The sequence below is a fragment of the Emydura macquarii genome, unplaced genomic scaffold, assembly GCF_026122565.2.
Source record: "Emydura macquarii macquarii isolate MOO-44397 ecotype Brisbane River unplaced genomic scaffold, CSIRO-AGI_Emac_v2 contig_1146, whole genome shotgun sequence".
NCBI lineage: Eukaryota > Metazoa > Chordata > Testudines > Chelidae > Emydura > Emydura macquarii.
This window is the reverse complement of record NW_027131283.1, coordinates 11,928,506-11,955,222: the sequence shown is the minus strand read 5'-3', so window position 1 is coordinate 11,955,222 and position 26,717 is coordinate 11,928,506. Positions and strand designations below refer to the sequence as shown.

The 26,717-nt window shown below is 39.1% G+C and overlaps 1 protein-coding gene across 1 annotated transcript; it reads right to left on the bottom strand.

Moving 5' to 3' along the window:
- Positions 1-37: 37 nt before the first annotated feature.
- DSE (dermatan sulfate epimerase) lies at positions 38-26,481 on the bottom strand. The gene is made up of 5 exons (XM_067546626.1): positions 26,015-26,481; positions 12,867-13,120; positions 9,722-9,961; positions 6,405-6,612; positions 38-3,410 (listed from the first exon to the last, which is right to left on the bottom strand). Exons 1-5 carry the CDS (start codon positions 26,428-26,430, stop codon positions 1,649-1,651), a joined length of 2,880 nt encoding a protein of 959 aa, XP_067402727.1. The 5' UTR covers positions 26,431-26,481; the 3' UTR covers positions 38-1,648.
- Between the last annotated feature and the right edge of the window lie 236 nt (positions 26,482-26,717).

Sequence of the window (26,717 nt, the reverse complement as noted above, 5' to 3'; positions counted from 1 at the left end):
TAAATATTCTAGTAAACAAAGAAAAAAAATCTATGTATCAGAGACAATTATGATTTATTTATTTAGCAAAATGTACAGGAAGAAATGCTTTTATTTTCCTTAAAAACACAGTGATATACACCAGTTCTATAGTCTCTCCATTCTGAAAATCTCCCAAACACCTACGATTTTTAAAAAATCAGTTTAATAAATGCAATAAGGGTGTCAAACTCATTATCAGAAGCCACTTTATTCCCTATATCAATGATTGCCAAATTAATGATCCGTGTGCCTCCAATGATCTGCAGAACACTAGCTTGTGGTTTGTGGAGAACTGGCTGATCGTGTGGTCCTGGCTCTTCTTTGTTTTCCATCTACATAATCGCTCTGAGAGCTAAAAAAAAATAATACCTCAAATACTTTCTTAATACAGCTTTTCCACAAAAGCAATTGCTGGTGTCGCCACAGGGTGGTGACGATGGCTTTTTTTTTGCAACTGCAAATAGAAGGAAAGGTGATCTCAGAGTCAGTTTCCCCATTGAGATGTGCTGCACATATGAAAATGTTTGAGAAACCTTATCTGTAAAATCAAAAGCAGATTATATCAGGCAGGGGTTATCCTCCACTTTTCATCTGATTTGGCAACTGGGAAGGGGATTTTTCATAATGATATTCCCCTATGCTTAAAATCTGCTCCTTACTTGCCTCTGACCCTTACTTGTTAATCCACAAAACTGCTTTTCTCTCAGTCAGTCCTAACATTGACTACTGCTTCCCACAGCACTAGTTTCTCAAGACAGAGAAGAGATGACGTGATATAAGGATTCTGAAATAATGTTATCAGACTGCTTCAATACTAAACTATTCCCAGGGTTGGCAGAGATGAATGAAGTGCGCTGTTTAGGTCTTTCCTGTGCACTTTAACTTTGAATATCCCTATTTTAAGATTATGTCTATAGGCATTACAGCTGGTTGGAAATTTTTAACACCGTTTTTTCCACTTAAAAATGCTGATTCATCAAACCATAAATTGTTTGTGAAACATGGTTGGTTTCTACAAATCTCCCTCAAAAGTTCAACAAATCTCAACTAGAAAAAAAATTGGAAAAAAAACACTTTGAAATTGTCAAAATATCCTGTTTTCACATTTTAAAATTTTAGGGGCAGGGATTTCTGGTTCATGGACATTTTCAAGGAACCTTTTGTACCAGTTCAGGACAGGAAATGTTTTTGGTATCTCAAACTTTTTCATGGGGCAGGAAAACCATTTCCTGCCCAGCTCTAGTTGACATCTTTAACAGCCTGAAAATAATACTATGCAAACCCACTTCTGTATAAAACCAAGGATCTTAGGAAACAAATAACCCCTTAAAAAGAGGGTTCTTTTTTTTTCTGGTAGAAATTAATTAGAGCTTCACATACTGTGCTCTGATGAACGAAGCATATCCTTCAGATGTCAAATGCAACCAAAGCACAGATGAAGAGTACTTAGGTCTCTCAAAAATGCATTACCTTCCCCTCTCCCCTCCTTGTGTGAAATCAGTCTTTCCGCAGCTGTTTCCTGGAATGTTTCAGAAAAGGAAGAAACAAACTATGGCCCTATTAGGGTAAATGCTTTTTGCATAGACACATCTGACCATTAACTGGTCGAACTGTACATGATCTTTTGCTAACATTGTGACTGGGAACAAGAAGAATACAGCCACAATAAGATAAAGCTGTCAATTAAAAGTATTGCATAAAGGCATCTTTGGCTATGTAGGCTCTTGGTCTTTTGGAAACAGGTCAGCTGCATTGCCAGCATGACAAAGAAAATTGCAATGTTTAAAATTAGGAAGAGGCGGATATAAGAAGCCGATATTGATGGGTCACTGCTTCGAACAGTGCTCACCATTTGTTGCAGGCCAGACTGGCCTTTGATTGACGCACCATTTTTGTGCTTCACATAAGTAATATCTGCAAAATCTAAAAGGTCTTTCATTTCCTCGTCTTCATCTACAGGTAACTCCTTTTGTGCCAGAGTCTGGGCCTTTTGTCGAACTTTTCTCTCATTTACTTCAATTTGTGCAAAAATGTCAGGAACGGCATCGACAAACTTGTAGCCTTTGGCTACCTTTCTGTTTTTCTTTGCCCTGCCTTGCTGCTGCTGCTGCTGCTGGGAGATAGCAAATAACCGATCAATGGCTTCTTCTGTTTGTCTCTTATCTGAAAATCTCAGCAGGCGTTCAGCAGTCTTTCTAAAGCTATCTGTGTTCCGCACCCGGGACAAGATCTGTTTCTCAAGCTGCTGGAAGACAGGTTTGAAATGCTGAAGATTCTGCTCCACAACCTCAACATAATCCTTCACCTCTGACACAGCAGAGTTCCTTATGGTGGAGGCTTGATCAAATAGAATTTTTTGGCGGTCTGCAATAACCTGTGCAAAGAGAGAATGGCCTCCATCCTCCCCAGTCCATAGGTAGACGGCATAGGCATGCACACTGGTTGCTATGTAGACATCCAGTTGCTGAGAATCACCATGGACATTGAAGCTCTGGACATCTATGGAAGGTCCTATGAAGAGGTAAACTGCTCTGGTAATTGGTTTCCGCAGGTGGGTTGTAACATTCACGTAGTTTGTTCCATTGTATGGGTAGCCCCGGGGATACATTTTTGAGGCAACAGTAGCCTTCTCACTGTAGCCAGAGTCATCCATCCAGTACGTCTTATACATCCCATCATGATGCCTAATAAAAGCCCCGTGCACATCATCAGTAACAGTCTCTTCAAAAGGCACATCCACATTGTGAAAGAAGCTGGTGGCTGCCTTCAGGGGACTGTCATCTTCAAGATGAATTAGGTCCACAAGCAACAGAAGCTGGGGATGCAGAAGTAAAAGGTTTCTTTGGAAGTTTTTCAACTTCAGTTTCGGGTTGTAAGCACCCACTCCTTCTCCCCGGATAAAAACCACCCCGCTTCTCTCCATAGCGGCGACTACTCTCCCCTGGCAATCTGCAGCCAGATCATGTTTGTATTTCAACCACTTTGATGAACAGTCCTCTGTAACCTGCCCTTCCCATGGGGAGAAGCAGCTCTTTGACACAGCTGGGGAAAACATCAACACATTATTAAAGAAGGTATACTTTGGCCCATACAGTGCTTCTGTGATGAAAGGTACACCATTGGGAGCAAAGGTAAAGGAGTTTTGATCTGGGTGCTCGTGGCCAGCATTAAAGTTCCTCCACCCTTTGATCCACTCTTTGTACTTATTCTTATGAACAATATCATATATTGCACGTCCTCCCAGTTTTCCCGATTTAAAGGAGAGGAAGGGCCTGTTGATTTCAGCTGGCAATGCACTTCCATACGTGACAACTCCCCAGTCCTCAAAATAATGCAGCTTTGGAATGCCATAGTCTGGCGGAGGTACAGCGTGCAAGCTTGCATCATACCTGCCAAAAGACAAAGAACATGGTTTTGCACTTAGACATTACAATTAGAATTGATTATTTTATTTATTTTGATTTTTCAGCACCTGTCCAAAACTCAAGGTATTTTGCAATATTTAAAAGAAAGAATTGTCCAACAATATAAAATCCTCAGTACACTTGCTAAGGGAACTAATCATACAAGGATAAAGATACTCATCATGGTAATCCCACACACATAGATATCCAATTAGCAGGTAATTTGGCAATGTATATCAAATTAGCAGTTGTATGGTTGTTACAAGATAGCAGACGAAAGAACCTCCTCCAAATTATAAAGTGAAAGCTAGACTCTGTAAGGTCTGCTATTAAGGCCAGCTGTAATTTCTGTGCTATAACAGACTTTGCTTATGTCATACAGCTAAATAGCTGTTAGGGGAATCTGGATCCTTCCCACACAGTCAGATGTCACCTTAAGGCACGAACATGGTTCTTGTTCTGACTATCATTCTGGCTGTCAGATTGGCAACCTTGCTGTGTTTCTATAATGTAACATTTTTACAAGGATAGGTTGTTGGCCTATCACTCAACCCCTCAGCCTGGAGGACAAGTGGACTGCTTTTCATCTGGTCCCTACCCTTTGATCAGTCTGGCCCTATCATTACCCTAAGGTAACAGGTGAAGATGATGGGACAGAGTGGGAAGCAGCCCATGGAATAGCGGCAGCAACTATTAAAGGAAGCAGCACGTGGCTGCTATCTGTCGGGTTCCTGAGTTGGGACCCAGAGTAGTGGACGGACCTGGGTCTCCCCACTGGCCACTGGAAAAATGGCCAAAGTGCCGAGAAGGGGCAAGCTTAGTTTTGGAGCCCAAGCAAAGGACTGGAATTTAAAGAGGCCCAGAGACAGGGCTGAAGACCCTGAAGAGGGTCAACCATTTGTCGAACTTTGTTATCCTGGGAAGGGGATTGGACTTCAAGGAGTGACTTGGCTGGAGAGCTGAGGCGATAAGAGCCATTAAAGGTGAAGAGTCTCCAGGGAGAAAGCCTTGAGAGCACTGCTCTATACCAGGGCAGACACAGATTTAAAGCTAGCCCAGAAGCAGCTGAGAACTGAGCCCAGAGGCAGGGCTGCAGAAATTGACAATGGCACAGTGACAGGCCCTGTTGGAACTTTTTCACCTTGGAAGGAGTTCATCTGTTTTAGACTATGCGTGACTTAGCTGAAGGGCTGAGCCACTGAAGACCTGCCTGACGAGGGCAATGGCGAAAAGGCGGAAATGCAAAAAGAGAGACAGAGAGTGCAGGTTTGCACCCAAAGGCCAGAAGGTGCTCATCAGAGGTCAGTGTCCCCCTTCATATATTGTCTACTCAGTTAAAAGAAACTCAATTCCTATTTTGCACAAGATGTAGTTTGCAGACTCCCCAGGTACTAGAGGATATGGGGAGTCTGAACTCTCCAAAAGGATTAGAAATAAATTTAAAATGAATTATAATCCCACAGTTTTTTAAAAATGATACTTTTATCCTCTGCCTAGGCTCAAGACAAACTTGTAAAGACAGTAGGTATATAAATGGAAGTAATATATTTACATTTAAAGAGAAATCTTCATACCTAAATAAGGTTAATTTATTAATAATTTAATTTCCTTATATTTAATATGAGCACCCATATACTATTTCAGACTTTATTTAAAGAAATAAAACAAATAAAACCAGCATCAAGCTCCCATTAAGAACTCCACCCCTAACATAACCAGATGAAAAGGTCTTTCCCCACCAGAATACTTCTCTCTAATTAATGGCCATCCCCATTAGGTCCTGACACAAAGACAGGCCTTGGAATATATCTGGTAGGTCAACAACTCTGAGTGATTTTGACCAAGGATGGAAGCTTGTTCCACAGCAAATGGCCTCTCATGGAGAATGCTCTACAACCACCCCCTTTCGCTATTAAATCCAGGAGACTTCAACGCAAGCTGCAATGGGAGCTCTATGGCGCAGGAAGAGAGGAGGTCTGTCAAGTAGACAAGTTACAGAACATTTAGGGCTTATTTCTGTGACTCAAATCCACTAAAGCATCTCACACCTGAATGTTAAGATATCTTCCCAGGGAACTCTTTTAACTACAGACTTGCCAGGAGTCCTTGAGGGCATGAAAAAGAGAAAGAGAGTGTACAGGTGCTGTAGAACAAAGATCTATATATTAAATATATAACCAGCACAGCACTCAGAAGGATATTTGGGGGGTCAACAAGCCATGAATTTTCTCAATGTACATACCGTAAATACAAAAACATATGCAAATAAACATGTTGAGTCCCTGGGGGGAAAAAATTGATGCCAAATTAAATCTTGGATATGTACAAATACTATTGACCAGCAGGAATCGGCTGTGAATATTAAAGGCCCTAAAAGATTTTCATTTCTCACCTGCAATGGAATGATCTAGTCTTACAAATTATGGCTGAGATGTAAGTTATGTGTAAAACCTGACTCAAGTCCTGTTCCAGAATTTTTTCCCTCTGTTTTAACATTGCTTACATGTTAGAATATAAATAATTTTTTAAGACTCTATGTTTCTTTCTTTCTTTAAGCATTTAAATTTACTGCATTTAAAAGAAGAAAGTGGGTTTTAAATGAGTTTGTAATTAACTATCAAAGTATACAACAAGCCATACATGAATGACTTTTTTGTTAAAGAACACATGTGGGAACTTTGATATAAGAATTTCACTCCCTTTGAAAATTATTGTCTACTACAATGCAATCTAAAGCATTGCCAATAAATGGATGGAGAACACGTGAAAACTAGTTCTGTACAAAACCTCTGTTGCACGTGTCTCTCTATTATATGGCTTGAAGAAGTTCTAAGTCCCTTTTAGGCTAGACAGTTCAGGTTGCACAAGACCAGCATAACATCCATTTGTACAGTTCATTCCAAATTGGAAGTTAATGGCTTATCATTAATGCCAGGCAGCTGCCATGTTTCTTTGAAGCCCACTCATTCTGTTTCATACCAGAGAAATTCAGTGTGAAGAGTGCACCACCGCTGCCCTTTGGATGGAGTCCCGGGGCCTTCCACCACTCGATTCCTTCTGATCTGCTCTGCCAGCCAATTCCCGCTGCCGTTGCGCATGACAAATTTGTCTAGAAACACCAACTGGCTCTCTGGCCCATAGAACCAGTTATAGTTGGAGTCTGCAATTGCCACAGTTCTCTGAAATCCTTGGGGAAAAGTTAAAAGGAACACAAGAACAAGCAAATAAATGTACAAAGACATGTATTGTGAAGTAAGGCTAATGAAGCCAACCATTACAAATAGGCTTACCGTTTAAAGTATTTATAGACATACTCTTAAATGACCCATAGTCAGGTTATACGGAAGCTATTTCCCATTGCTGTAGCATACTTTAATACTCATCTTTCTTCTTAAACTAATGACAGCCTAAGTGCTACAGGAATGTCAAGAAGAAAGGCCCTAGGCACCTGCCTTTCTCACTTTAATCTCTCACAAAGGATAGTTCAAAGATAGTTCAGATTAAAGATTTTGTTTTTCTTATGTCAGTCCATGCCCTTTAAAGGAAAAACGGCACACAGAAGCTCCTCAAGGTAAAATGAAACCATTTCTGCTATACCGTGAAACAACTAAAACAAGTGGGCTTTGTTGTTTAAGTATCTTTTTGAAGCAGATGCCTCAGGTATCATGTGGAGTCCGTGTGACTCATTATTCTAATATGAGTGTGTTCTGGCATGTCAAAGGTATTCTTGCCTCCCAGATGGTGTTTAGAATATAGGGCCATATCTTCAACTGGTTTAAACCAGCATAGCTATGCCCATTTATGCCTGCAGAGACCAGGCCCATAAAATCCATCCAAGTTAGGATTTTGTATTTTCACCCATAGTTTGAGGTTAAACTTGTATTCTACGGCAGAGTGAACTGATTGGGACACAGAAAGAACCCAATGCAAGTATTCATTAGAAACTTAAGTCCAACTGGAACAAAAATAGTTTCTGAAGGTTGACAACGTTTGGTTGCATTTTTTACAATTAATTTTCATATTTATATCTCTGCACTTTGATTCCAGCTGGGAGTTCAAAACAAAAGTGCTGAAATATAGTGAGAAAATCTTCTATGGGATTTCCAGCCTGATCAAAGGAGGAAGTACTAGAAAGTTTGCAACTGTGATGCCTCTTATAAGATTTCCAGACTAATTTTACTAACTTGAGAAGTTACAATAACTCAGAATATGTTCAGAGCAGGAACAGAATTTTTGACTATTTATCCAGTCTCAGCCAAACCTCGAACTTGTCAGGTTCTCCCCACATTACTATATTTCCCATTTTCCCCTTTTAAATCTTCTCTCAGTTCACACTCCTGTGGCTGCTTTGCAAAATATTTCACGAGTACTTCCATTTTATGTCTCCACACATTCAAGCTGTTTACATGTCATGACTCTTATATCTCCACAACATCTAATATAGCTGACCCCTCCTTTCCATCCAGGTAGCTAAAATGCATGTCCATTCCTCAGTCCTGTCCCAATTTCATTACCGTAATTTTATTCTCATTTAATCCTTCTGTTGGCTTCCACTCGCCTTCCACATTAAACAGCATCTCACTCTCTCTGTGCAACTTTACACTTACCTATGTTTGTGCTCTCACTTAGTCCACTCTCATTTTACTCTGCCCCAGATTCTCACTTCACCACTGCCTTTGTATCCTTCTTCCATTCTTGCCTTCATGCTTTTTTCCCCCCATGCTGCACCTTATTTCTAGAACATCTTCTTTTTGCAGTCCACAAGGATCCAACTCTCCCTATTTAAATCCCTTAAAATTCCCTGAAGTCCCAAATGTTATTGCATTTATATGAATGATGCTGTCATATACCTATCAAAATACAACAACTCTTCATTGCTATGCTCTAGTCTCCCTCTGGGTCATCAAGAGTATCTCTATTTAGATTCGAAACTCCTTGGGGGCAGGGACCCTTCCTCCTCTGTTTGATACAGTGGTAAACATAGAACGTAACAGTGACTAAAACAGGAGGTAGTATGGCCTAGTGCACAGAGCACAAAGTGGATTGGGACTCAAGAGACCTTGTTTCTACTCCCAGGTCTGCCACTACCCTGTGGGGTGACCTTGGGCATGTCACTTTGCATCTCTGTTCCTCAGTTTCCCCATCTCTAAAATGGAGATAATGATATTGACCTCCCTTTGCAAAGCTCTTTGGTAGCTACTAAATTAAAAGCTATAATTATTAGTTATTATTTACTGAACATAGTCATTGCCCACTGTGCTGTATGAAACAAAAGAAGACATGATCCACCCAAAAGTGTATCATAGGTCCCATATTTTGGATGTTAAAAATGGTAATACAATTTACCACTAGAATACATGGAATACATCAAAGATAGAAACTCATGGTCATACTATGTATACCAGTATACTAATCTACAATGAATAGAAAACAAAGAACTTGACAGAACGTAGAAAGCAAATGATGTATGACTTAATAGGGGTCCAAAAGACAGTTACTGTTTTGTCCATCAGTCCTAGTGATTTTCTTTTCCTGTACCTTTCCACAGAAAAATAAACTTCTCTTTCATGTGTCTGAGGGACCTCTCTCCCATTTAACGTCCCCAAAATTTCAGCCAGCAGGGGTAGCTCTCCTTTCTTCTATCTAACTCAGATAGTAGTTTTATGCCACAATGACACAAATAGGTATTTTTCTGTCTAATCTTAGGTACTCACATTGGAAAAATTTAGCCCATGTCTCCTTGGACTGCACTGAGAACCTCACCAATAGAGCTAGTTAATATTTTTCACATGAAAAATATTTTAATCAAAATAGCTTTTTCTTTAAATGAAACTTCTTGGGAAAAAATGGATGTTATCAAAGCTTTTTCAATTTTTGTGAAAATGTCTATAACATTTTTATCAATATTTTTATGCAAACTATCAATTTTTTCCATTCCCAAAAACCTCAGTTTTCAGTGTAATGAGTTTTGGTATGAGAAAAATTTCAGTAACAATTTTGAAAATGATTCTGATAAAATGTCAAGAAACAACATCAAGACAAAATTCACAAAAAAACAGAAAATGGGTCCAATTCAAACCCTGAAAAATAGAAGTAACTTTGAATTGTCATACTTTTTCCTAAAATAATTTTCTTATTTTTTGACTAATTCTAAGGGCCAGCACTTAATAAACAACAACAATAGTGTCATATTCATGCTATACAAAATTCAGCTATACAAAATTCTACTTTAACTGTGAAACTCATAACTGATTTAGAAATTAGCAGATGTCCCTTCATCGCTCCAAGCTACCTACCTGGCAGAACAGTTCTATACATAAATGCAAAGTGCTGTTTAAGCCAGGGGTGGTTGAAGTGGTTGATATCAAAGTGCCTTTGGACGAGAAACATGTACTGAAAGAGAGATCTGGTGGTGTAGCTGCCATAAGCCACTCCTTCGTAGAGGGATCCATCTGTAACTTCTCTCAGCAGGACTATAGACTTTTCCATGATTGACAGCACTTGCTTAGTCCACAAATACGCTTCCTGAAGATAGCCTGAAAGAGAAAGAGGTGGATAAAGTTGACACAACTTCATAACATACTATGCCTCCGGAAGATGATTTTTTAAAACAGTGGTGCTCCAAAGTGTGACTTATGCAGTCCTAAAATATGACCTAAGTCTGCCATCTCCTTGCAGTTGTACAGTGAGAATAAAACTGATTGCATGTAGATTTTTATTTCTGATGAACAAAGTAGTTCAAGCTTAACTTAGTGAAGAAAATCTGCCAGCACCTATTTGTTATTAACCAGGGACAAATAAATAAAGCACACCTTGTACTTTAAAAGAAAGATGTCCCTAGTATGCTCAACACACTCACATAGTGAGAATCCTCACTTGCCACATGGGATTGTGCATTTGAAATTAAAACAGAATGCAAACAAATGTATTATCTCCACCAGAGGGCTCCAATAAGGGAATTATCTGAGTCATTCATTTTTTAGCAATATGATTGCCACAAGTGAAACATTCACAAAGCACACACACTGAGGGGTGGGTGCCTTATAGATGCAAACGACAATTAACAGTAAGAACATTTAATCAAAAAGTTTAAACTTAACATGCAATTAAATGATATTACATAGTCAAAGATGTTCCACACTATGTCCGTTTTTAGAATACTGTACTATCTAAACATGTACAGATTTCTGCTCAAGAAAAGATTATCAGAGGTCTTAACATTCTGGTCCCTTTGGGCTTGCTCTGTATAGATCAACAAATAGGGAGAAGTTGCAAGAAGCCCCCACCCAGTGCCCTCTGCCCATGAGTTAGCCAAAATGTGCACCCAGGTACAAATAACGAGAGACTAGTAGTGCCAGCAGTAGACTCTCCAAAGAGAGCAAGGTATGTGGACATAGGCCCGCCACTCATTTCTGTGTCATCTAGCAGAGATCTGCTGATGCAGGCAGCTGGCACATGCTAAAAAAAGGGGCATTCGTGATTGCTGCTGTGAGAGCTCCCCTCAATGACCTTATAGAAACTGTGCCATCCTAACACACATTATAGCGATGCCCAATACTCTTACTACAGGCTGGGACATAAAAGCCACAATAAACATTTTTGGTTCTTAATACTTCTTTAGCATTTCCAACTTGTATCCTTACTTTTGAGCTAAAATGTCACACAAGAGAGAATTATCTGTCTCATGGTTCAGTAGCGGCGGTGCATTTATCACCCTGAAACATACAGTAAGTGGCTATTACGTGGTTTACAGCTATCCCACACCATCAATCTATTACACATCAGTGTATAACAAGGAACAAGTAGGATATCTAAGATCATCTTTAGCTGAATGAGAAGAGGGAATTAATTAGTGCTTTCCTTTAGAGCACATTACATACCAGCCTATTGGTTATGCAAATATTTTTAAAAAATATCCGAGTCTTTATTTTAACTCAGAAGATCATAATTTATCAAATACTTAAGTCTGCCTCTGGAATTGGGTTCAGTTCTCAGCTCTGCCACAATCATCATGTGTAACCTTGGGCAAGCCACTTAATCTCTCTGTGTACCAGTCCCTCCCATCTGTACAATGAGATAATAATGCTTCCTTTGTCTATTGGGACTGTAAGCTGTTTGGAGCAGGGCTCAACACAGCATGTTGGTACGACTAGCACAATGAGATCATGATCTTCACTGGGATCTCTAGATACAACTGTAATACTCTTAACATATGGCATGTTATTCATATTGTGATAAAGCTATAATATTAAAATAATTAGTTTTGTAAAATTATATGTCCTACCTCACCTATTTGTTTGCTCTATCATATGCTAAAAGAGAAATATATTTTATATAGCATTATATTGCTAGAAAGACAATCTAAAACTATGCTACAATACATTTTTTTTTAACTGTTGGAAACTTCCAGATATAATTTATAGAAATCAAAATTCTCCCTGAATGCTGATTTCATTCACTCTCAAGAACAGATTTATTCTGCTCATTTTAACTCAAAATTAATATCTGTTTCATGTTACCAATCCCTAAGGGAATTGGAAGATACTAAAGGTAGATAAAGGTAGCCATAGCCACACATCAAATGTTCAACCTAAACTGCAAATTCTGATGGATTCATGATGCCAGCCTTGATGGATGCAAACCACAGTTACTGGTCTTTATTCTCAGAGAAAGTGGAGACCACTCTCAGCTGCCAGCTTTGTGCCACATTGAGGGAGAAAGAGGAAGGATGAAATTATGAGGAATGGGTGAACATTTAGGGATTCCACTTAAATAAACCCAAATTCTGGACTCTATATGGCAGGGAGAAAAAAATCTTTCGGTATATTATTATTGCTACTATTTGTAGGGAGGGCAAGATACCCCAATCAGTGATCACTTGTAGGCACTGTACAAACACTTAACAAAAAGATGGCTCCCAACCCAAGAAGTTTCTAATCTACGCACTTGGCCTTAATTAGAAAGACTTGAAGAGCCTACACTTGAATGCTTGGGATGGTCACATTATGTACAATTTGTTTAATACCTAGAAGTGGTGCCGTGGCAATTACTGATCTTCACCTTTATAACAATCTGTACAATTTATATCTTGTATAACTGATATACATACACACACACACACACACACTACATATATATATATAATGACACACTGTATATATACATATATATATATATATACATATAAAATGACAACCTCCTGACAACAAGAGGAGTTATATGTTATATGCAACCAAAAAAAAAAAAAAGAAAAGATGAATATAGCTATGCTTTAGTTGATAAATACATCTGCACAACTTTACACATGGCTGCATTAGCGGTTGAGTGCTAACATGTACAACACAGGATCCATACTTGTATCAATTCCTGAAACTTTATTCATACCTTACAAACATGACTGACACTCTAAAAAGAGTGTACTTATTGATTATTAGCACATACCTTGATTCATCAGAACCAGACTTCCTGTGAGTAGGGCCATGCAGTTGGTAGGCTGATGGTTATGTAGGTACTGGAAACCCCATCCACGCCTGTATGATGTTTCATACATATATTCTGAGGCATTGGCAATCACCTCAAGAAATCTTTCCTGTTCCATCTTGCTAAGGTAATTGTACAAGAAGTCATAAGCCGTGGCAAAAGCAACCAAAGAGTGAGCAAGAGGGACCTCATCCCATGGAGCATCCTTCACTAACCTGTCAAAGAAGAAAGAGGTCAATTAATTGATTGGGCTCCACAGATTTTCACCATGTTTTGATGTGCAAGTGACTCAATATCTTTGAAATTAGGTATCTAATGCAAAGAGTTTAACAGCCTTCCAACAGGAAATAACCTAACTAGTTTTAAGATGAAGCTTGGTACATTTATGAACAGGATTATAGGACAGGGTTGTCTGAAATAGCAGGGGATGGGACTCAACAACACATGACGTATGTTCCTAACACATAGCATGTTCTATCTATTAACTTTCTCTGGACCATTTCACTTGCTTCTAAATAGACAGAGTAGTCATGCTTAAAAGCTCATCATAGATAAATGAATTCCTTTTCTTTAGATAAATGGATATCTTTACCTCAGTATCTGCAATATTCTAGGTTTTGCCTACAGGAGTAGGTGTGTGGAAAATTAGGTCATATTACACATTTTGAGGTGATATCCATTTATCTGAAGTAAAACTGGTAAGTTTCAAGGATGACCTTTAACCTGAAAGTGATATCATAAACTTAATATTCTTCTCAATGTTTGTTACAACCTTTTATTTTTAAATGAATTTAATGCTGGTGAAAAGTATCTGAGTGGTGGCCACGGAGTCTGGAGTCTTCTGTGGTAGCCCAGTATATCTTCCCACAACAAATATTACATGGGCAGCAACAGTGCAAATTCCTCTACACTGACCTGCTGTGATGGGGAATACAATCTCCACACTGGAGAGAAAGGGGTTAAGGAGCTGCTCTGGCCCTTGGTGGTCTCGTCTCTCTCCACCTGCAAAGCCTGCAAAGGCTGGAGTCGGAGATTTAAAAGGTAAGCAGAGTAGCTCACTAGCAGGCAGCCAGTGGAGGTAAACTGACTTGCACTCTCAGCTCCTGGGAAGCAACTCCACAGGAGTTCTTGCGGCCTGAGGCCTGGTTATGGTGGCCTAACTATGCCTGCAAAGAAGAGATCACTGACTCTCTGAGGGTCAGGAACTTTATCTTTATGTTCAACCCTTTACTTTACCCTGTAGGAAGAGAGGGGACTGGTGGGCCGTGATCCATGGAAGGAGCTGCACTGCACCCCAGGGTGCTGGATATAGCTGCCTACCATTGGGCTCTGATTTGGAGCCTGGTGGATGGGGTGGGCCTGGGCTTCCCTAGCACCACCTAAATAGGAATAACTACAGGAATCTATCCCTCATCAGGGAGCTTGGTTGGGGGAAGACCCTGAAGATAGAAAGGTCCAGACCATGAGACCCTGACAAGGGGGAAGCTCTGAATCCCTTATTTGGCCCGGAAGACCTCCTTGGTACTGGACTCTTTTATATATACCCCAAAAAGGGTGGACTTGAAAACGTGACCTGGCCGGAGTCACTGAAAGGACAGACCACTGCAGAGTGGAGCAATAGTGGAAAAGGGGAATGCTGGGGAGGAAGTCAACCTGCCACACACCTGCCCGACCACTGGGCAGCACTGGCAGTGAATGTTCCCCTTCATACCTGCCAATATTCCTCATCCCTGACCCGGCAGGTCTAGAAGTCTCCATGCTCAGTCAGTTCTTGGACTCTGTTAAGACTGCCAAGAAGGGTGCCAACAGTGAATGAGGTTTTTGCAATATGGACACCTTGTCCACTACTCAGTAGACTCAGACCACTATCTTATTTCATGCAGGTCATCAAACAGCCATGGAATTGCGCTATGCCAGACTAAGGAAGGCAGAATGTGGCTTACAGATATGAAAGCAGATTTACACATTCAGAATAATCAAAAATACAAAATTAAAAAAAATACAAGAAGTAGCTGGAAGACAGTGCTCTTATTCAAAAATCTGATCGACAATATCTGCTTGTGTCACCAATAATAATTGTGCTACGTCTAACAAAGGAGTAAATTGAAACAGGGAAAAACTGGCAGGGCAAAGGATTCTCTAGCAATAGGATCATGTACATTTCAGACTTGTTTTGCAGATCACAGGGTCTGAAGGAGCATATCCTGAATATCAACATTGGGATGAGAAATAAGCAACTGCTTGCAGAGCTTTCAATGCTCTTTCACCTTTACTCATTTACCATACAACGTAGTTTTTATTTATAAAAATACATTTTATACACAAGGGAGTGAAACCTGGCCTCACTAAAGCTAATGGGAGTTTTACCATTGACTTCAGTAGGGCTGGGATTTCAACCTGAAATAGCAGAGTAAACAGATATGCTAGAGAGCATAAAGAAGACCATACATGCATTCATTTATTAACACTGTGGAGTCATTAAGAGCTGACATACTGAGTCAGACCATGGTCCATCTTGCCCACTATCTGTCTCCAACAGTGGCATAGGGGGAATTGTACAGAACAGGGCAATAATGGAGTGATCCATCTCTGTCTTCCACTCCTGGCTTCTGGTAGTCAGAGGTTTAGGGTTGACATGAGCATGGGTTGCATCACTGACCATCTTAGCTAACAGCCATTGACGAACCTATCCTCCATGAACTTATCCAATCCTTTTTTGAACCAAATTATACTTTTGGCCATCAAAACATTCCATGACAATTGGTTCTATAGATTATTTGTGCATTGTGTGAAAAAAGTACTTCCTCTTGTTTGTATCGAATTTGCTGCCTATTAATTTCATTGGGTGACTCTGATTCATTGGGTGACTCACTACTCTATTCACTTTTTCCAAACACATGATTTTATAGACCTCTATCTATCATTTCCCCCCTTAGTCATCTCTTTTCTAAACTGACAACACTAATCTTTTTAGTCTCACCTTGTATGGAAGCCACTCCAAACCCTTGACATCTTTGTTGCCCTTCTCTGAAACTTTTCCTGTTCCATTATATCTGTTTTGAGATGGGGTGACCAGAACTGGACACAGTACTCAAGGTGAGAGCACATCATGGATTTATATAATGGCATTATATTTTCTGTCTTATTTTCTATCCCTTTCCAAAAATATAAAGATAGACAACTAAAGGTGTGATGGAGCTCACTATCTTTTTAAGACATTGGGGAAAAACTTGTCTATAGCGTAGGGTACCTTTACTGTTATCCTTTCTCAAATCCTTATGTTTACATTCTGTTCTTCAACACCTCTGTCATTTTCTGCCAAATCAAACTCTAAATCCAGTAGTCAGAGCTCGTTGCCAGGTACAACAAAGTTTCTTATTGGAGTTTTTAGTTGCTCATTGTGGAAGAGCTATAGCCCTGACAGCCAAAGGTTTTACACATTTTCCCTAGAAACGCATTATTTCCATTTGACAACAGCAAACATTTCCAGATAAATGAAATGAGAAGCTAACTGACTTAGGTGAACAAGTCTGCACACATCCAGGGTGTTTTTTTTACTGTCTCCTTAAAGCCACGAACTTGGAAACTTTGGTTAATACATTATATGTCAAGTCTAGCTCAGTCCCCACATTCCTTACTATTTCTGCTTTTACATCTTTCATTTGCATTAAAAAGACTCTGATCCGTGTGCTCTTATTAATTAAGATGTTGATTTCTTTGTGGTTCAAATGTTACATTCTGCCTGACTTACAACTCCTTGAAATACCACTGACTTTGATGGAAGTGCATGACATCCAATTCAGGATAGAATTTAGACCCATTAATTCATTTCAACTGCAGAATGCTTTTAAGAAAAAATAAATTTACATCAACAAATCCTGGGAGCTCAGAATGGAGAGTTCACCCCTTAATTCTCCTCTGTCAAACAGAAGGTTTGGGCTTTTAGACACTGTCTACACTAGAAAATGTTATACCAATTTTCCAGCAATAGTGCCCAACTGTATACAGAATCCCAGAGTTTTCACCTCTGTGTCATGAACCCCTGATCAATGAACAGATCCTTGAACATGGATCTGGAGACCCCTGATTTTTAAATCATGTTCCCCTTGGTTCTCATTAGACCTTTCCACATTCAAAGCTCAGGTGATGTTCAGGAGGCAGAGGTGCCACTGTAAGTGCTTTATCCTGGAACAGCTTAAATGTGGCAAGGGCCAACTGGTGCTCTACAGTAAACTAACTGCAATGGAACCATTTTACAGTTAAGTGCAAAGCACAACTTCACTGTCAGTGGAAGCGTCTTTATAAACTGTCACAGCTTGCATTCTGGAATGGATTGAAACAATTTGGAAATCTTTCACCTTACTTCCTCATAAATGGAATAGTACTGTTAGAGTTCACTGTAAATGGATTTCTACTATGGTAATTTTAGGTTTGAATCAGATGCAAAAACTCTACTAAGTCAAATATTAAAACATTTTGAGTAAATGTGAGTTAACTGCAGATATGGTATTTAATAAAAAAAGGGATTTCATCTACTCAGGAGGGGGTTAATTTGCTCCCTTTTCAGTGAATTTAACTTGACCTTTTGATATATAAAAGTCCATAGCTTTCTTTCTGTGTCAGAAACCTCCTCTAGATTCTGCAACTGAAGTAGACAACATTGACATAAGTGGTCCAAGACAAACTTCACACCAGAATAGTACCTGCCCAATCTTAAACTAAATTATTCTGCAATACTAAATAGTAACCTGCCCGACAAAAAGATTGAATCACTAGCTTCTCTCCAACAGAAAATATCAAATCAAAGATGAAGACTCACAAAAGTTCAAACTCAACACACAGCTCTGCTTAACAGTCACAGAAAAGAGCCAATGTCTATACTTATGATGAAGCTTGTACTTCATGAGCCAGAGTTTTAACTGGGTAAATAAGCATAGCTCCATTAACTTAATTAACTTCAATGGAGCTATTCTAATTTGCACCACCTGAGGAACTGGCCCACAGACTCTAACTTAGAAAGCAAGGTAGAAAAGCAGCACAGGAAATTTAAACCTGCCCATATACTCGTGAAACCTCAACAAATATGTGACTCAAAGTTAGTCAAATTGAAACCTGAAAAATCTGTTTGCCAGGTGGTGCATTTCTTAAATTACAGCTGCAACTCCTCCAGCCCCAGTGTCCAACTCCTAAAGAAATGCACCACGAGAGTTGCTGCCGACATACTGTAAGAATGAATGCACAAATATATGTGGTGAATTATCTGGACAGCAGGGTTCATGATGTACTCATTTAAAAGTGAATTTGTGTCTGACTTTTTGGAGTGGGGGAGAAGAAGGGTTACTTTTAGCTAGAGATATTCAAAGAGGTCAGGATCCCACTCTAAGTAGTCAACCTTAAAAACAGAATAATGGAGGCAACGAAACTAGGATGATGATGTCCATTCCAGGGAACTGCATTGGACACAGTAGAAGGGTTGTATTGTAAAAGGCTAGCAAATTGCTCCCTGTCATCTCCCTTACTCTCTAATCACTTCATTGCTGTCTCTCGTACATGGCATGGCGACAGATGAACATTCACCCCTTTGATGTGTCGAGGTTTCAGTAGCATGTCAGAGAATGTCATCACATGTTATTGCCTGCGGGGAAAAAATAATCCAAAAGTGTTATTGGGATTCTTGTTGAATTCCCATTCTCATGAGTGGTGTGGTGTACATAGGCAGCTACAAGTGTAGACATAGCCTTGGTTACCTACATAAATGAAGTCAGTCCTTGATGGACAAACGTCTGCGTGATGATAACTGCAATCCTTGCTGCACGTCACAGCAGAGAAAAAGGTTAAACCTTACATGGTTCTGAACTTCCCTCTGACTCAGAGAGTGACTCTTCTAGGTCAGATCTGGAAAACACACTGGTGGTTAAGAATGAAGAAAGTTGTAACTGTTTGCCTGCGCTGCACCTGTTCAATGGATAAACAGATTTTAGTTTCTTAGGCTGACAATCTGCCACCTAGCACTAAAATATTAAAGAAGAAATGTTGGATGTATTTATATCTTCAGAGAGAGGTTAAAAATATCTCTGAGAGGTGCACTGGATAATGGACAACTCTTTCATCTGGTTAAGAATAAAAAGTAACAGCAAGCAGAATGAATCACTTAGTGACCATAATCTTAACAACTGAGTATTTGGCTGAACAGAGCCATTCACAGTTTTTGCTTGGGAGAAAGCGTAACAGAAAAACTCATAGAACAAAGAGGCATCTCTTAGAACTACTCTCACTGCTCCAGAATCTGCCATGCAATTAGGACTTACTTTACACTTCCTAAAGAAAGGAGAATAGACATTTTCTAGAGATGGTCACAGAAGGAAAACATGAAGGAGATCACTCAAACTCTAAAACTTGCTCTAAGGAATTACCACCATTATAGTAAATGCTTGGAAAACTTTGGATAAGGCAAGATATATGTATCCAAAATATACTAGACTCCACACAAGTAGGAAGGATTACTTGAATTTGTTGAACAGACACAGGCACAGTTTAAATTCATAGGCCCTGAATGCATCCCTATAAATAGAGGCAAATGAAAAAAATATACTTATGGTTTACATATGATAAATGATACTGTAGTACAAAAATTTATATAATTTAGAAGAGGCACCTACTGGTGGGAGCTTGTCAAACTTTACAGGAAGAAGGAATTTATAATATAGTTCAATTATCTAACATATTTTTAGTTTATAACAAATCTTTGTTGTATTATTTTAAATGATGAGTAGTTAACACAATCAACTTTGGGATTTAGCTCCTACCTGTAAAACTGCAGGGAAATACTGATCATCTTATATAAGTAGTGTTGCATTTTAGATGTTTTTCAAGATTCTGACCTGGTACAAGATGGTATCCATTTTGGATTTGACACCTTCTAGGAATCAATAAGCCTAAAGGTAAAAAGTTAGAGCCCATTCCTGCAGTCCCCTTGTGAGTACTGACGTAAACGGGACCATCGGTTATTTCCATAGAGCACAATTTAATTACCTGGGGTTCCATAGGAATAAATAGAGGTTGGCTCTTTAAGAGAAGAAGTGAAGATGAACACCATATCCACTTAAAACATTAGAGGAAGTTTTAGATAGGCATGACTTAATTAGAATATGGCTAGGACACTAGCATTAATATTCTTACTCTTGTGAAAAGTCTCATGAGATCTTAAGTGACCATGAATAGTCAAGATCGCTGCTTCATTCCTTGACAGCATTTCCAGTGCCCTATAACGTCATTATGGGGCATTAGTTCAATATTGACTCAAGGACAAAGTGTGCCAGCTAATGATTTAGCGACACTGCTTTTTCTTTATTATGCTACCAACTTTCTTTCATATTTAGTTGGCTTCTTTTCCAATAAGCCACAAATTCTCTTTTCAGAAACTGTTTTCTCTAGTCTCTGCATCACTTTCTCTAATCTGTAATGAGGTCTAAATTTAGCAGCACTAAGGAATATTAGCAGAGAAAAAGTAGATTAAAAATAATTCCTAACTTGAATTGCTGTGGAATTAATTTTATGCGAGTCAAGTATTTGATGCATTTGCTCTAATTTAGAATTACTCATTCTTTCACATTCACATATAGCTATCTCATTGATGTAACTAGGTAAGGCACTATCAGAGGAAACTTTTAGAAAAGATTTAAGAATAAGAAAAGAATAATCCTCATGCAGCACTCCTCTGTTTTTGTAATTCGGTCTTCACAAGATAGTCTCATAGTATCTTATTGTCAACATCATTCTTCTGAAAACGAAGACAAAACATCATGGGTATTATCAAGACATTGTGTTGTCTCCAGAAGTTCCCAAGGACTTGTGTGACTCTGGAAGTATCTGGGGAATGCTCTGACAGTACAAGAAGGGAAAGAGGAATAGGGATTGGAAATAAGGGTTGGAGCAATAAGAACAGAGATATAGATTCAGTAGCAAAGGTGCCTGGCCAGGTTTATTGTAGACAAAGCACAGTCCTGGTATTCCACAGACTCTACAGAACCACTAACACATATATGCTTGTTACAATGGACCAGCTCAAAGGACAGCAGGATTTTCCATCCCCCCTCAGGCCAGCCAAAGACACTCCCTTTGAAACCTTCTTTTATACACTGATACAAACAAGTTACATGGTGCCCCTCTGACCTGGTTAGTTGCCACCCTCTGACGTGGCTAATTACCACCCTTGTACATGTCAGTTCGATCAAAACATCTCTATCCATCCTATTGTCATTCTGACCTTATCTAAAAGAGGGGCCAGCATGTTCCTGTTACCTTTGGGGAAAGTGTTTGTACCATACCTAGTATCGGGGCGTTCTGTACCACCTTTCTGGAATGCGCTTGCATGCATATCTTGTGCCTACCTAGCAATTCTTTAGGAAGGTGTGTGTTTTTTCAATACCAGCACTGTTCTTGCCACTTTTCTGTGAACTTGCATGCAGGTTCACAGCCTGACTTCTGCTAATTTTGCTTTATAACAGCAGGGCTCAACTACTTTAACTTGGGCCTCAGGCTTCAGACCTGGCCTGTTATACTAGGCCTCAAGTCTCAGCCTCTCACTTTTTACTACACCTCTTTCATTACAAAATAAGCACTGACAATTTGGTTATAATGTCGCTCTCTGTGTGGGGCCTCCTCCAGGCCCCTCTCATTCTTCTTCCTAACAGAACTGTGCTCCTTCTTCTCTTGCCATTAAAACCACTTTCATGCCACTCAATCCTCCTCTTTTCCTTTCATATCTATACATGCAGGGAGTTTCCAGATTTTTGTCTTTTATTAGAAAAATGGTGGTACTAATTAGTATTAATCATGATCCTTCTGTGTTTATGTTATAAAGCTTGTTTTACTAGTGTTGAATGCCATAACAAAGTACGGTACCATGAAGAAACAGATATTATATATATTTTATTATTTTAACAGACTTTCTGGTATTTTGCAGCCAATGTTTATACCAGACATGCCACAAAACGAGCTGGACTGTAAACTCTCAATATCAATTTAACCATTCTTTCACAGTGAGTCAAACTGAGCTGTATGTTGCAAAGATATGAAGAAACTCATTGGCTTTATGATAAAATTTCCTTTTAAAAAATTCCAGATTCTGTACTGACCAGTAGCTGGGCATTGATGGAAAGAGTGTAGTGGGCTCCAGAACTTTGAACAAGGCATCCCGAAAGACTAATGGGTTGCTGGTTAACAAGGGATACCTAGAGGTTTGGAGATTTGCTATACCATAATTTCTTGTTAGTCATTGCTTCATTCGTTACTGTTTCATTGGAAAGTTCGCACTTGCTTGACTACAATTCTCTCACATATAAGGTCCATCAAGTAAGACTTATCTTCAGATTTTACTCTCTGCTAAGCAATACGATGACAAAATGTTTGCATTAACAAAATGGCCTGTGGACAGTGAAAAACATATTGTGAACTCTGCTACATAGATTTTGCCTTTGAGAATTGCCAATTTCACTGTAATAAGGTCAGAAAATTTGTGAATATACAATTTGGGAATTGGATTTCACAGTTTTAAAGCTGGCTGGGTTAAAAAGAAATGCTTTAAAAATTCTTTATCCAAAATATAAAACCTGATGAGACTTATGTCTATGTGATGTGGGCCTCTAATTACATCACTCATTTCTGGAACAGACTCAGCAAGCATATGGAAATAATCGCTGTTACAGATCCCATCAGCCAAAAATGCACTCTTGCTAGGGAAAATTCTCGAGGCTAATGACAGATAAAATGCCAGGGAGCTAATCTATAACCTCCACAATTATCCTTTTTTCTGTAAGAAGCTGCCCAAACAACATACTAGTCTATGGCTTAAATAAAAGGACAAACTTTCCCTGAGATTTCAGACAAATTTCTCATGTCAAATCCCAGGAAAACCAAACAAATGGGGTATCTTCATCTCCTTAAAGTCCCAGTGCAAGAATTTTTAAAATGTATCCTTTGATTAACTGTTGGAAGACTAGCTTTCTGTCGTGCTGTCTCTTTCTTCCTTACTAGATTCGAAAGGATCATCTTCTTCCATATTATTTCTTTAATGATTGATTATGCTTCTCCATTAATAGTTCTTTGATTACTTTTAAAATAATCTTCATCGAGGTAGCAGTCAGTAATATGCTACCAACATTTGATGATGTGACAAACAGCATACAGATACAGATAAACTTTATGTTTAGCCCTTATAAATGGGAACGGAATTAAGGTTTTTCTTTACTACATATTATAAATTAATTACTGTAATAAAAAGATATAAAATTAGACACTTAAGTTTTCTGTCATTCATATAACAGCATCATACTTTACCATAACTATACTATGAAAAAATTAAACTATATTCAGAAAGAGCCTCATTCACACAAGAATGAAATTTTAAAATGACAAGTGAAGTTTTACTCTCAGGGCACTCCATCATGCCCTGGAATAACTGCCTGTGGCACTTAGAATCACTTATTTTATTTAAATATGGCCAGTGTTACTAAAACTCCTGTTTTGGTTTTATGGTAGATCTTAAACACGTAAGTGAAGTGATCTTCACTTACATTTTTAAAAATTAAAGGTGTTAACTTTTAGAACCAATGTCATCTTAGCAGAAATCAAAGAGAAACACGGGTAAAACAGCAGAAGGAATCAAGCTGCTAACAACAAAACTTTGAGAAAGCCAGATTTGAAACATTCCAATCTATTGAGATTAATCCTGTCAATGAGAGAATGGCATTTTCAATGAAACAATGTATATACCCTCACAATTATTAAATTAGCGAGGTTGTTCTAATATCAACAAGAAAGATATTTGTCTTCCATTATTTCAGGCAAATTAGGTATATTCACTGTATACTAGCAGAGAGAGTGAAAGCTGGGACATCTTGAATAGCCCAAGAGCCAAGTTCTCTCCCTCGAATGCAAAGCCTGAGGAAAAGGGCTTTGTGCAGCAAATTGCTATAGAAGTCAGGGAATGGAATCTTTTCCCAAGGTTAAAAGTCAAAATGGGTGATTTTTAATTGTTGATCCATGAATTTGGGGACCTAATTATCCTGCCACTACCTTTATCCCAAAGTTTCCTTGGTGGTGTCTGGATAGAACCACTGTCCCATGGCACTGCTCCCACAATGCCCAGCCATTGCAGAATCTCTGCATCCTACTCCCCACTCACACCACTCCTAGACCATCATGATACGGTTTGTTTGTTTATTTAAGCACCTCACTTCATGGTGCAGTGGTACCACAGCAGTTCTGCTGCCTTTCAAGTCCTGGGATACCCAGGTGGGAGGACTGGGCTCACAGTCAAACTAAATCTCTCCTGAGACTACCTAAAATACTAACCAGAAGCAACAGAACTTTCCTTGAGTCTGTAAAGAGACCCAGAGGATATCTCCAATGTGACAGACTCTTAATGACTCCTTATAAATAATAAAAATGACTTGCTATACACACTGAAAGGGTTTAGGACAGGGTAGGCCAATGATATCTTTTGATAAAGAACAGTCACTGTTTTTTATTAAAAAGCAATCTATGAAGAATTTTTCCTGCATATGCAAATTCTAGCAAAATGAATTTATATATAATTTACCTCCTTTTCTATCCCACCTCTCCTATAGGTTTTATCTGGGCTTGGAAGGATTATATTTTTAATCAGTACAAATGACCTCTGCATCTGATGAAGTGAGCTGAGTCTCACGAAAGTTATGCCTACAAAAATTAAATTTGTTAGTCTTTAAAGTGCCACAGAACTCTCGTTGTTTTTGCTGTATACAGACTAACACGGCTACCCCTCTGGAAGTGATAAAGTGGAAACACTGACCACAAAACACATTGCTATTGAAGCACAAGGAGACAAATATTAACTCTGCGCAGTGCATGAAAACAAAATAGGGTTTAAGAACCAATGTAAATCCATTATATTTTCCCTCTAAAAGTTAAACCATGGTTTAAAGGGACATTTACTATTAAAATCCAGGAAAATCAACAACCGCTCTTCACTGAAGAGGTTGCATATTGAGTGCAGGATGGCTATCAGAGACCGAGAAGCAGGGTTGGCTTATAAAGAAAAAGGATTTTCCAGTTCAGACAGCTTAAAAAGAAAATAGAATGATTTAGTCCTCCCCTCTTTCCCCCTTGGGGAAAAAGAGCAAACACAAAGGTACACACAAAAAGTACCATAAACAACAGCATAACCGACTTAGCTCCCAATAACATGAGGTACATTAGCTCACTCAGCCCAAGACCAAGACCTTCCCTGGCAAGCTCTTTCTCCTGCAGTTTCTGGAGTTTTGTTTCTTTTAATCCTGTTTCCTGTGCCCCAGGTTCGCATTTGCTAACCTGCTGTACCTTTGCCTTCAGCATGGTTTGGCTAATTTGGCTCTCCCAGCCATTAGAAGCAACCGCCAACACTAGCTGTTACAAAGGGGTATGCATTTGCCTATTTGTTCTTTACCTAGCCTGGAATGAACAAATGCTGCGGATATTAATAAAAAGAAAACAAATAACAGAAGAATGCACTACCTTTCACATTACATTCATAACCCAGTTGCTCAGACATAAATATCACTCAAAATACAAAAACCTAGAACAGGAAAGAGAAATCAATTTCAAAGGGAAAATAAGACAAGGCAAACAAACAAACAAAAACCAAGCAGAAACACATGATCTTGTCATGATGCCTCATTAATTAAAAATCTGATATGTACAAGATAGGTTCAAGAACATTATATCAAATGGGTGCTACAAATCAGGACTGAAGTGCTTTGACAAATTAGACATTTCATGCAATATTTAATCAAGAAAGCAAATGCCACACTGTCAGTCACCATTAGAATTATTGATAATTGACAATGCCCAATGAAGATTTAAGAGTGGCTAGTTCACCCTTTCTAATAGAGGACACTTTAATTCTCAGTATTACTTGCTATCAAACTGAATATACAGACAACTGAATTATGATTTGGGATATTCAGAACAGGCAAGCATATCAAGTTAAATATAAAAGTTGGCACTTTCGTTCGAACGTACTCTCACACATTCACTCATTCAATTGCAATCAGAATTTATGCAATAAGAACAAAAAGACAAAAATCTACCAACTAGGCTGAGCCGCCATTCTTTCCATGTAATCCTTGGCCATGTTTAGGGCTTCGATACTCTCAGGGTAGAGCACACAGAACATTGCCAGGGCACCCAGATTGTTGCCATAAATTTCATTCCACCGAGCACTGAACTCCTTGGGATCCCAGGGAGGAAGGTATTCCAGGGGACTGGACAGCATGGTCTGAACTGCCTCTGTCAGACGAGCTGCAATGTGCTGATGCGTAGTGGCAGCCTTGATCCGCAAATCCTCCACCTCTCCTTTCGAAAAGAAAAGCATGGGGTAGCTGTCGTAGTTGGCATTGACAAAAGGAATCACAGCGCTTGGGTTCTCATCGGTGCTGGAAGCCAAAGCGAAGCAAATCACATGTATGAAAAACACACTGGGAGCGCCCCGTGTGTGAGTCCTCATTGTGGCATCAGATCTCCAAGTCTCAATGGCTGCCAAACCATCTTTGAAATAGCCTAGACGTGACAAACAAGAGTGAAAAGGGGCCATTAGAAACAATTCATTGGACAACAATTGCCATCACAACATATTGTATAAGAAATTTGACTCAGTCTGACATTATAAGAAAACGTGTGTGCTGTACAGCTGGCTTTTAAATCGTTTTTACATGGATACTTCAGACAAACCCTCTTCTGAGCAACTGACTTTAAAATCAGGGAAGCTGCATTTTTGGGAAGAAAGGCCCTTCA